The 13,037-nt window shown below is 38.6% G+C and overlaps 1 protein-coding gene across 3 annotated transcripts in view; it reads right to left on the bottom strand.

Moving 5' to 3' along the window:
• Positions 1-8,908: 8,908 nt before the first annotated feature.
• LOC139943846 (uncharacterized) overlaps positions 8,909-13,037 on the bottom strand; it is a 44,975-nt gene continuing 40,846 nt past the window's right edge. For all 3 annotated transcript variants that reach the window (XM_071940684.1, XM_071940683.1, XM_071940682.1), the window contains 3 exons: positions 11,555-11,684; positions 11,030-11,261; positions 8,909-10,673 (listed from right to left, as the gene is read on the bottom strand). In XM_071940684.1, coding sequence (XP_071796785.1) covers positions 10,457-10,673; positions 11,030-11,261; positions 11,555-11,684 — 579 coding nt within the window. In that variant the 3' untranslated portion in view covers positions 8,909-10,456. The remainder of the gene's footprint in view (positions 10,674-11,029; positions 11,262-11,554; positions 11,685-13,037) is intronic.

Consider the following 13,037-nt stretch of genomic DNA (forward strand, 5'->3'; position numbering starts at 1 on the left):
AATGACGGGGGGTGATGAATAATTATTTTAGGTCTGGAAGACTCTTGGGGTAGGCTTTGTGGCGCTCGTTTTTTTTCTCTCAAGGTATTGTCGTATTACCTCTTAATCCCAAGCTGTGTTTTCTCTTAATACAAACAACCCTTGATCTGGCGCTGGGGATTCTTCCAACGGTTTGATAGAACATTTTATCAACAAAAAATGTTATTGGACCAACATTGCCTAATAGCTTTTAAATCTATAAGATGCATTTTGTATATCATCACAGTGTAAGCGGGTTTGTACTGCCTAAATAACTTTGCTCTGTACATCAACAGTTTAATGACACCTGAATTTTGTTACGTATTTCGTTACTATATACAGAGCGAACATCAACGGTGCAGACCGAACTGTTCACTAAATGGATACGATTTCGTTGTTTTCCCAGAGAAAATGGCGTCAGCAATTAATGTGCACAATTGTGTTTCACGAAAACTGAATGTGAAAGTTTTATTAAAAGGGAAAAAGATACACAAAACACAAAGAATGAAGAATTATTAAGCATTTTAGTTACCACGGTGATTGGGGTAACTTTTAAATCTTTCGGTTCGGTTGGGTGGAGTTACGAGGATTATTTGAACTACACGGAGAGAGAAATTATATGTTCACTGAAGATGTTGGTGTTTACTAAATTTAAAGACATTGGACACTTTCGGTAAACAGTATTTGTCCAAGATACACACTTCGTGTATCACAACTTACATATAAAATAACAAACCTGTGAAAATTTAGACTCAATCGGACATCGGAGTCGGGAGAAAATAACGGGAAAACCCACCCTTGTTTCCGCAATTTCGCCGTGTCATGACACGTGTTTAAAATAAATCCGTAATGTTTTCTCAAAACGTAAAGCATTTAATGGAATAATTTCAAGAGAAGTCTTTCACCATCACCTTCTGTAAACCCTGTAAGTTGTTTGTAAATCTGTGAACTTTTTTTTTCTGTTCCGAAAGTGTCGAACGGTTTTAAAGGAATATTACAGAATTTGTAAGAAAAGACTCGTCTTTATAGATTACAGAATAAAACGTACACGGTCTAGGTATAATTAGGGATATAGGAAACATCCTGGAAATATTTCTGTCTGAACTGCCACATAACGTATTAAGAAACACATAATAAACAGTATTATACCGTTGGGAGGTTTTTTTTTCACTCAGTGAGCGTTTTATTCATGTTTTTAATCGATGTCGTGATCGGTTGTGTAATCCCATAGGCCCCATTACTGAACGATCTCAAACTCGTACTTCTACTGGTTTTTCAGTTTATGTTTATACGGTGGATCAAATCTGCCAGCAAATGCTTTGTTAGCACAAAAAAAAACAGTTCTTTGATGTTCCCTTTAGAGGAGAGTTGTTATGGTTGTATGAAACCTTCGTATGAAAATATCTTCAACGTCTGTGTATTGTAACGTTGAAATAAGCATTCTTGAGACTTGTGAAAGTCGTTCTAAAAGAGCTTTCGGCATAAAACGAATCGTGACCTTTGCTCCAATTTTCACGGACAACTTAGCCCACAGTATTGACAAATCGTTGTAAGGAGTTATACGTCACTGTCAATATTGTGTGGCTAATAGAATACACATTGAATTACACAGGTTTACATATAGCGTATAGAGTATTTATATAACATATAGAGTATTTAGTTTTATGCGGTAAAGAAACTAACCTTGTTCTGGACACTAAGATGGTAATTACTCAAACTATATATAGTTAGCATTAAAACTTACTCGGTAACGAGCAATGGCGAGCTGTTGATAGTATAAACTATTGTGAGAAGCAGCTCCTATAAGTAATGTGTAGTTTTTCGAAAGAGGAATTCTTATGCTCACTCAATAATAAAAGACTTCAGGTCTCTGAAAGCTATGCAACATTGCTGTTTTTTCAATACACAATACAACAATAATCTTTATTACCTTGAATATTAGATCCCAAAAAGGGTAATTCAAATACTCGCATACAGTAAAAACATTGACACAAGAACATTAAAAAACAGACAATGGTTATACACAATTACAAAAAAAACCCACTAAAAGGCGCTTATAGAAAAATACTGGAGACTTGGCGATAATTGATTAATTATCGTTTAAAATTGAGATTGTGGTGTGTTATTGCACGAGGGATAAAGGAGGATGGGTAGCGATTTGTCGCAGAATATGGCACTCGCATACGACCAGATCTTGGGATCAGCTGGCTGGCAAGCACATCATGAAGCGGATGGTTAACATGATTCAGTAGCATACTTAGCTTGCTACTGAATGATGCTAACCATCCGCTTCATTTCTTTCATAAATCTCAATTCCCATGCAACTTCGACGACCAATTGAGTCCAAATTTTTACAGATGTGTTATTTTTTGCATATCTTGGATACACCAAGTAAGAATCCTGGTCTTTTACAATTACCAAAGGTGTGATGTGCCTTAAACGCAATTATGTGTCTGCCAATAAATCGGCAAACCTGTTTTTAGATTTGACTTTCGAATAAAATTAAGAATATTAATCTTGGTTTTTACCCATAACCGATGTGTGTTTGCACTGTATACTCAGTACTTTCCCGAGTCCTGTGAAAAAATATCATGTACCTCGGGTGGGATTTGAACTCACGACCCTTGCAAATCTAGAGCAGTGTCAGATAATAATAAAAATAGACATAAACCAGAATCAATTGGACTCAATTTGTTTAAATCATTCGCCCAATATACGGCTCAAACGGAAGCCTACTAATAGTGATATGAGAATTATGTTTATGTCACAGATGAATAGTTTCTTTGACATTAGGGTTTCAATCTTTTCTGATGGCCACGTGGCGGTCACAATGCAACAGTCATCAGATAAAGAATACCCTAACACGTGCCCAGTTTCATAGAGCTGCTTAAAGGCAGTGGACACTATTGGTAATTGTCAAAGACTAGCCTTCACAGTTGGTGTATCTCAACATATTCATAAAATAACAAACCTGTGAAAATTTGAGCTCAATCAGTCATCGAATTTGCGAGATAATAAGGAAAGAAAAATAACACTTGTCAAACGAAGTTGTGTGCGTTTAGATGGTTGATTTCGAGACCTCAAGTTCTTAATCTGAGGTCTCGAAATCAAATTCGTGGAAATTTACTTCTTTCTCAAAAACTATGGCACTTCAGATGGAGCCGTTTCTCACAATGTTTTATACCATCAACCTCTCCCCATTACTCGCCACCAAGAAAGGTTGTAAGCCAATAATTATTTTGAGTAATTACCAATAGTGAACACTGCCTTTAAGCACAAAAAGTAGCTAAGCGCAACAATTACAAAAATAAGGTTACCAGCCAATCTGCCTTCACATTTACAATTTGCGACTGGCATCCTGCTCATTTCTGCTTAGCAGACAATTGCTAAGCAATGTTTTCTGCTTAAGCAGCTCTATGAAATTGAGCCCTGGGGACGGGCTTCCGTACATAGCAACGCTTTAACCTATAAAGCATGGTGGTTTCGACTATCAGCACAAAGTGTTAATTACAAATCTACCGAAGGTAAAATATTTAAATCTTGACTGCAAATAAGACAAGTTTCAAGGAGACAGTTAATTTGCTGAGGAGATCTCAGTCTAAAGACAATTGCCTTTTTTGTATCATCACTTTGTAGTTTAAATTTCTCATTAATGTACACAAGTAGACGCCATTTCAAAGCCTGCTATAAACGGCTAATTATGAGAGTCTACATTTACTTATCCATTGACTAATAAGGGCATTTAGTTTCAAGTCACGCTTCGGGCTGTCTCTCTGTCATTTTAGAACGCGGAGAATTTCAACATTCTGGTTCTTTAATCTTGAAATCGCATTCCCATCCATGAACCAATTAGAGAAGTCAGGTACATATACCGGCAGGCAGACATGAAGAGAGCAAGAGGGGAGTGGGAGCAGTTTGTGGAGTTTAGTTGACCAAATCGTATAAAGCCTTTATTTACGGAAACGTTAAAAAAGGGACATTGCGAAACAAAGATAGTCATGTTTATGGTGGGGTTTTTTCTTTAAATATTTCCATGCAACTTCGATGACCAATTGAGCCCTAATTTTCACAGGTTTGTTATTTTATGCATATGTCGAAATACACCATGGAGGTACACCAAGTGAGAATACTGGTCTTTGGCAGTTACCAAACCTGTCCGGTGCCTTTATACGCCCATTGTCACATGTTACGTTCATCATTATATGAACATTTTTTTAAATTATTCTGTAAAATTTCACAACAGGAATATCAACATATTCTCAAGCAAGTGGTTTCTCTAGCTATAGTAGGACTATAGTCCCACGATAGCTTAATATACTTTCCAATAGATCGACTATTACGCATAAAGAGAGGCGCAATTGTATACCAATTCCGAAGAGTGTGGGTCGTTCTCTAATTGTCAACTCGTCCATCATTGACTGTAGTGACATCAATCATGTCTTATTTACCTCGTGTGTCTTCACTGAGTGCCCTTTTCCGACTGCTCTTCATCGGAGCAGCGGGTAGCGCACGATACATCACGGGGCGTCTGAGGTGTCATGACACGGCGTAACCGATCTGCTCGGCCCCGCTGTAAAAGACCTCCGCTCGGTAAATGATACACTATACTACCGTCATGCCGTCGCGGGAGCCGTGGTGTGGCTCTAACTTCTACCTATTTTGTTAGTATCGTGATCGTAAATTGGGTTAAAACATAATTAAATTGTGCAACAAATCAAGATAAACTGCCAGTGACTGAAATATAAAGTTTTGGAAACGAATTAGACATGTATGTAGCTTTTCTGGGAGGCCTTTAATAGCACTCTGAAGATAAAGAGCCGTGTGTAACAAAGAAACTTACTTGGGGTAAATTTAGATTTGTAATAATGGGAACGCCGTGGATTTTGCGTGGAATGAGAATTTTTTTCCAATATGAAACTTTGACTCCCTTGCTTTATGTCTTTTTCAAAGGCAATTTTGTTTTTAAAAAAATCGCGCTAAGCAAATTTAATTTTGCTAAGTTGGCCTATAATAATAACAACGGGCGACATTATAAATAGTATGGTATTTTGACTGATAGCCTGTTTCCGCTTCATTATATTTTCTGGGCTAAGCAGACAATAGTTCTTAACAAATGTTTCTGCTTAGCAGAAATGAGCATGCTCGGGAGCAAAAATGAGCATTCTGCTATACAGAAAACATGTTACGAAATATTGTCACAAACTTAACTCTGGTAAGCATATTTGTTGTGCTAGGCTATTTTGCTTTGCGTTTGTGTCCATGCCATAAAAAGAACCGAAGTCAAGTTCGAAAGAACTACATGTTTACTAGTATTGGCCCTAGGCAGAAATAGATCCACACTGACAAAATTCCGTAATAGCGTGTAATTTGCACGATTGTTTCCTATACTTCTTTTTGCTTAAAGCCACTATACACTTTCGGTACAGAAAAGAAAGAAAAAAGTTCACAGATTTACAAATAACTTACAGGGTTTACAGAAGGTAATGGTGAAAGACTTCTCTTGAAATATGATTCCATGAAATGCTTTACTTTTTGAGAAAACATTAAAACAATATCAATTCTCGATAGCGAGAATTACGGGTGTTTTTTTAATCACATGTCATGACACGGCGAAACGTGCGGAAACAAGAGTGGGAATTCCCGTTATTTTCTCCCGACTCCGATGACCGATTGAGCTTAAATTTTCACAGGTTTGTTTTTTATATATAAGTTGTGATACACAACTGTGGGACTTGGACAATACTGTTTACCGAAAGTGTATAATGGCTTTAATAGTGAAAAATTTTACTAGGCAATCAGGTGTAGTTTTCAGAAAGAGCTATGGACTAGTCCTTACCTTGGACTAATCCTAGGAGATTACATACGAGTCCTAAGTTAGGACGACTCGTCCTAACTCGAGATAAGACTAGTCTTACCTCTTTGTGAACTCCATCCATGCTTTAATAGCTCGTCTTTAATATTTGTTTCCGCTAGTTTACAATGACAAGTGTACTCCATTAAAAAATATATATTTACCGGCTGATTAATTTTATGTAGATTTGCATTTTACAAGGATGACTCCGGGTTGGTTTGGTGCGGGGGGGGGGGGGTAGACAATGGCTGTCACGCCCGGTAGCAACACCAAGCGCGTGCCACACGCTCAACACCTGTGGCGACCACTCGTATAAACGTCCCCGGTTTTTGTCACCGTTTTCAACTATCCATTCAAACACACCACGCGTGTATCATTTTGGTCCAAGCACAAAAAAAACCTTATCAGTGTTTTCAGGCAGAAAATTAGTTCTCTTTTTTTTTATGGAGCACATTTCGTTTTTGTTTCGAGTGTGCGTTATTGTATGAGACGACGGGACTGTGGCAGTAGGCTGTCATTTCAAGTTGACACTGTTGATTTTTATCAGCACGTCTGTTTACAAACAATATAATGAGAGGGGGTTTTGACGAATGGGGGTTTCGGGCGTTTATTTAGGGAGGCAGTTCTTTGTTCCTATTCTATATATCAAATACTGTCTAGATACATAGTACAGTGTTTACTGTGATGGTATATCTTACTACACTGGCTTCGTCTGATACATTATCATATAAAACGAATAGACAAAAAACAATTAATACTTGATAATATTTAATAATACTAATAATAATAGACAGTTCTTGTATAGCGCATAATTATTATCGTAATGTCTCCATATACGCTTTAATAGGAGAAAGAAATATGTTTGAAAAGGCAGAAAAAATGAAATTAACTGTAATAACATTTTATTGAACAAAATGTGTTTTAACCCAAGGTTTTAAATTGATCAGTAGTTTCAGCAGCCTGTTTATTGACATTTTGAAGTAAACTCTCCAAAAACGGAGCGAGAACCATATGAAGTATTAGTGATACATGGGGCTGACAAAAGATGTTTGTTCTTTGTAGATTTCTATTTGATCCAATGAAGTAATTTTGTTCACGACTGGTTGAGTTTAAATCCATTAGTCTCCACAGCAGCCGTTTATTAGGCGCCTTTATATAATTCGCTGTGGTGTTTCTGTTCCACATCGCCCTAAGTGGTTTCCATGCTAACATTTATATACCACTTACATGACGCACAGTATACATCCAGTTTTCTGAACGAAAACGATAAGCCATTGACATTTTCTCTTTCCGTTTTAGAAGCAATATGTTACCCTAGTTAAAACAGAAAAGGGGGAAAAAAGGGTCTCATAAAGACTGGGGTGCTCCATAATAAGGAATTGTGTGTACAAAGTCTCTGGAGGTTCGTAAGTACAGTGACAAAGGAAAGAACAAAATACATGTAATGCGTGTCCCCATCAAACACACTATGTTCCCTTTGTATTCTGTACGAAACTGGCTTCCAAACTTCAAAAGAATTCTCGAGATTCCAAGACAAGACACAAGAAGAGGGGTGCCCCCATGGCCCGTACGGGAGCATGTCTACACCCCCCCCCCCCTGTCTCCAGTGTGTGCCTTAGGGTCTCATGATGATTCTTCAGATGGTTTAACGGGGGGTACTCCTGTACAAGCGAAAGGTAGTTTGAAGCACGGATAAAGTATTTGCACATTGTAATATACCCTCTACGGCCCTCATATTATCAGGCATAATGTATACGTTGCCACGAGGTACCAAAAAGGGGCTAATCAATTTCCAAAATGGTCCCCGTTTCACAAGTTGTTGTACTTACACGACACAAGCAACACCACAGAGGTTTTGGATGCGTCACCCCTAGCAACCAATTTAGGGTACTTTTGTGTATATATTCTGAAGCCGATTGCCTCGCTTGCCATGATCCTCAGGTACACACACGAGCTTAGCACACACTAATACTTGGTAAACCAGTGGGGGCTTGTGGCCCGATTAGCCCCACTGACAGATTGCTCGCTCTTGTCACACGGTCGTCAAGTACAAGCAATTCCCCCCTCGCTGATGAAGATCCCGAGTCCATTCCCAGTCCATTTTTTGTGTTTCATCTCTCTCCCCTCGAGAAGCGGCTCTCCTTAGGGACCTACATCACTCAAGCTTTACCTCCATTAATCAACTACTGGCTAAATAGCCTGTCAAAAACACATCTCGTGGTTTTTATTTTGTATAATAATAACATGGTTGGTGGTGTGGGTGTTTATGTGTAATTTACCGTTGAGTGTGATGTGATAAACAGCGGAATGGTGATAATATGAACTGGTGGAAAAACTGACACTGCAGTAGCCCGGGAATTTCCAAGATGGTCCTCTGTACGGATACCGGCAACGGAGGAGTCCTGGCCGGCAAACTCGCTCGCCCGGCCGCCTCAAGATTCTACCAATAGAGAGGGTCGACCGAGTGAAAAAAATATAGATGATGCCTGATCAGTTAAAATTGAAGACACGCAGCAACTTCATTTCAAAGCTCTCTCGATGAGCAAAGCGCGTTCTCCTTTTTTTTTAGACGAGTATATCTCAAAGCCACACTTGGCTGTTTCTCCACACAGCGCCAATGCATCGTCGGATCAAAGCCACCCGACGTCATTTTGGCGGGAACTGCAGGACAGCTTCAAGTATGGCGGGAAATGTAGAAGCATGAGAGGTTACATGGAAATATGAAGATGGCGAACTCGCGGCGTGATTAATGGGCGACTTGGGTGTATATTTGCCTAGTTCCAGAACAGCTAAACCGTGTCACAATCAAAACTCTGCGTGTGTATCATTACAAAATGGATAGTTATGTTGCCATGGTATTTTGGCGCAATAAATTTTCCTTTGCGGTTGTATATCGAATAACGATGATGGTTATTTATAACCTGGCTAGTCGGTGAAAGTGGAGCAACGTGTAGTCTTTTATATTAACTGATATCCAAATATTGTTAGTTGATTGTTTGTGTCTTGCTACAATTAATGATACCAAAAAGTAGACAAGTCTTACCTTTATTGCTTTCTTTATTACAATATACACACGGGGTCGATCTCACAAAGAGTTAATACTAGTCCTTACTTAGGACTCTTAACGCTAGTCTAAGTTAGGAATGGTTAGGACGAGTGACTCGATATAAGACTAGTCTAAACTCTTTTTGAAATCCACTCCTGTACTGATAACATCATGGTTTGTTTACTGCGTTGCTTATTATAAAGTGATGTGACTGGGTACTGCATTTCCGACAGTTGTGTTAGAGACACACAACCAAAGCTTCAGGGTCAGATTTGACCCGGATCCCGTAGGATCTGACCCAATTCTGGGTCAGTGCCCGGAGCTACGGTGTCAAAGTGAGTCAAACTGACGCAGAATCTGTGCAATAATTTCACATTTATTATGATTCTTTAACCATTTCCAGATCAGCTTGATCAGACCATGTGACCTGAATCCCACAGGATCTGACCCATTTCTTGCTCAGTGACCCGGAACTACGGTGTCAAAATGCCACAGAGTTGAGTCAAACTGACTCCGAATCAGCATTATTTTTATATTTTCCAGGTCAGCCGGATCAGATCATGTGACTCGGAATCCGGAGTTACTTTTTTTGTGAATCGTTTCTCATTCTTCTGCAAATTGGTATTAAATCAAAATGTGACGTCACCAGGACGACAGGTCTATCCTCACATTTTTTTTACATATACATATTGTGTTTTCTACCTATGCACATTCGATTTTGCATCTTTTGATTGTTTTAGTTAAAGTATACGGAAAATAGTTTAGTTGGCACTAACTAAATAAAAACACCAAATAATCATTGGAGTTATTTTTCTATTAGAGAGAGGTATATTTTACACGTGATTTCATGCGTTCCAAACAAAACTGCCCATGACACTAAATTCGCGTTTTCCTGTTCTTAAAACTTCAAAGCTCTACGACAATTCCTAGATAAAACATATTTAATGGGACCTATTTCATTGTACTTAAACATTGTAACATTGGTATACCTAGATGAAGAGAAAACTATTTACAAAATCATGTAAAACTTAGAAAACTTTCGCCGGCTGATACATTTCGATTGTCGAGGTTGCACAAAATTCTTTGATAAAGTCGAATATTTATAGCCTATAATTACAACTTCACATCCTATCTATTCTCTGGTGTACGGGGGAAAAAAAACCATAAAGTAAATTGTTCCCTTTTTAACGACACTGGACACTATCGGTAATTACTCAAATTAATTGTAAGCATAAGAACTTACTTCGCAACGAGCAATGGAGAGCTGTCGTTAGTATAAATCATTTGTGAGAAACGAGCTTCAGCTGAAGCCTTTTATTATGCATCTGAAAGCAAAACAGGGGTGTTTTAATTTCATTATTCTCTTGCAAATTCGATGACCAATGAGCCAAAATGTTCACACGTTTGTAATTTTATGCATATATTGGGAAACACCAAGTGAGAATTCTAGTCTTTGACAATAACCAAACGTGCCCAGTACCTTTAAATGTAAAAAGGATGCCTCATCCAGTTTCAAAAAATATTTGAAATGGAATTTTTTTTTATTTGTTTGGGCCATCGTCTACTGCATTAGACGAGCCCTCCTCGAGCCCAGTGATGGTCCCCGAGCGTAGAGACTGGCGGTCGCTGAAGGGTTGTCCAGAGCGACTGTGCCCCGCTACCGATGCCCGGCGACTGGTTGGGGCCACGGAGGTCCGACGGCTGGGTCTCTGCCGAGCCGGTAACTTCTTACGGAGAGTCTTCATGGTCTTCAACCACCTGTTGTGGAAAAAAGATCAAAACAAATTATTACCTGATAATGAATTCCATTTAACGAAAATTGTGACAATACTATAACCTGGAAATGAGCTCCATATAAACAAGATTGTGACAAGAATGTAAATACCCACCTATTGTGCAAACAAAATGGAATAACGACTTTTAAATTAACTCTGTCCATGTTTTGGGGGAAATTTATGAAACTTTTGATTTGGATTAACAGGCTTTCGAGCTACAGTGTTGAATTATACTTTTGTTAATCGTTACGATTATTTTGAGTAATATTACCAATAGTGTTCAGTGCCTTTAAACCACGGAACAGACGGATTAGAAGCAAAAGTTGGGAAAACACTTACCAGTATGCATTGTAAATGCTATATCGATTGATACCAGGCGTGCTATGGATGTCATTTGCTCCGTCGGAGTCTTTGACAAACATAGCAGGACCTTTGTTCCGTGGAGTCCGTAGCGGTGTCTTATTGGACACTTTGGATCCGGGGGGACCGCGGCTCCGGGCTCCGGTCGGGCCTTTTCCCCCTCGCTGGGGGTTCACGCTGGAACGTCTTGAATTAGACGGCTGCTGATCATCTGTGGGAGAAAGGAGGAACAAAAAATGACATCATCTCGAGTATCTGGTTGTTTTACTTAAAACGCCAAATAATATTTGTTTAAATATTTGAAACTGATGGAAGGCCTTATTTTTTCTCCTTTTTTGAATGGCCGCACGACACACTTTTTCATAAAGACTTGTTATGACTAGTCTTCTCGTCCTAACTAAGGTGCCTTTAATTAACTCTTTCGACTAGTCCTAAAGTCCTGAGTTAGGACTGTTTTTTGTGAAACCGACCCCAGACCCAAGTTATAAAGGTGAATTGACCAACCTTGTTTGCTCTTTGAACCACCGTCATCCCCGCTTTGCTTAACGGGGCTTTTCGTCCCTCCTCCCGGCGCGGTTCCAGCAGCCCCAACGCCGGTACCACCACTGACAATATCAGCTATTTCTTTCTTGATCTAAAACATGAATGGATACATTTTGATAAATACAATGGGATTTATTTTAGGATTCTAAATTATAGAATTCAAGGATTCTGCTGAGGATAGATAGGACTATGACCACCTATTTATTTCTTGAGGTTAAATAAATGGATACATTTTGATAAATACATTTTTGTTTAAAGATTGGCATGTTATGGGAGGTGGTCCCCCGTATATTGCAGCCCATCAACCAGTAGACCTACAGGTACCAGACCACCGAACACCACAGTTGGTATGAGGTTATATTAGGGCCTACTACACAGTAAACCACATAAACAGTACTAGTAGGCCTGCATAGAAACGTCCATGATAAAATAATGCCTAGTGGTTTGGCGGCAAATTACGGCAGGTTATAATGTTTGCATGTGGGTATTATAATATACTTGCATAAATATGCAGCAGGAGCTGACAACATTTTGATCGGGTGACAATATTTAGATTTTCTTAAAATGCCATTTCTGAATTTTCTTTAAAAAAACAACACATGAAGTTTAATACCTGCTAGTAATTAATATACGAAAGATCAAGTTGAAAATAAAAAATATTTAATCTAACAAAATAGGCCTACGGGAAACATTTTATTTAGACCTACTCTGAGTTGAAACATTGTAAAAAGTCAGACACACTGTTAGTATAGTGCAATGTTCACTCACTCAAAAACCATATGTTCGGCAAAACAGTAAAAATACAAAATCTCACAAATTGCACCCAAAAAAACATAGACCAACAACCAAAAATGTATCTTTTAAAATGGCCGTGTTGAAAAACACACCCAATTTTGTTTGATACACGACTACCAACCACCTTCAGATTCCAGAGTGCTAAGATTCAACAAACAGAAATATCAACGGGTTAAATAGAACCATGGAGGATCTAGGAAGGAAATACAGGACTTATAAGAGGGATGAAAACGTCGATGTCAGTTTATGTACAGGGTAAATTGGCAGTGAAAAAGCTGCACGCTCCGGCACTTACGACAGCTATTACTGCATTGATCCTTGGGTAAATGTCAATAAATGCGAGTGAATTCTAACAGGACTCATGTACAATATCGGCTTTCACGAGACCCGCCTGACGGTTGATACACTGTACGACAATGATTTACTATTCATTCCGTTTTAGGGTTAAAGGGACGGTTTGGTAATCACTCTTTAAAATTAACAACAATAAAAACTGTTGGTTAGAAGATGTAGAAACAAACAGCAGCTTTCGATGGTATAAAGCATTTTGAAAAAACATCTTACTTGTAAGTAATGGATTGAATAAAATTCAACTTGAAGGCTGATACATCACTTATTAACATATAATCAAATTTGTAAAAGTACATGG

Source organism: Asterias amurensis, chromosome 11 (assembly GCF_032118995.1).
Source record: "Asterias amurensis chromosome 11, ASM3211899v1".
Classification (NCBI taxonomy): domain Eukaryota; kingdom Metazoa; phylum Echinodermata; class Asteroidea; order Forcipulatida; family Asteriidae; genus Asterias; species Asterias amurensis.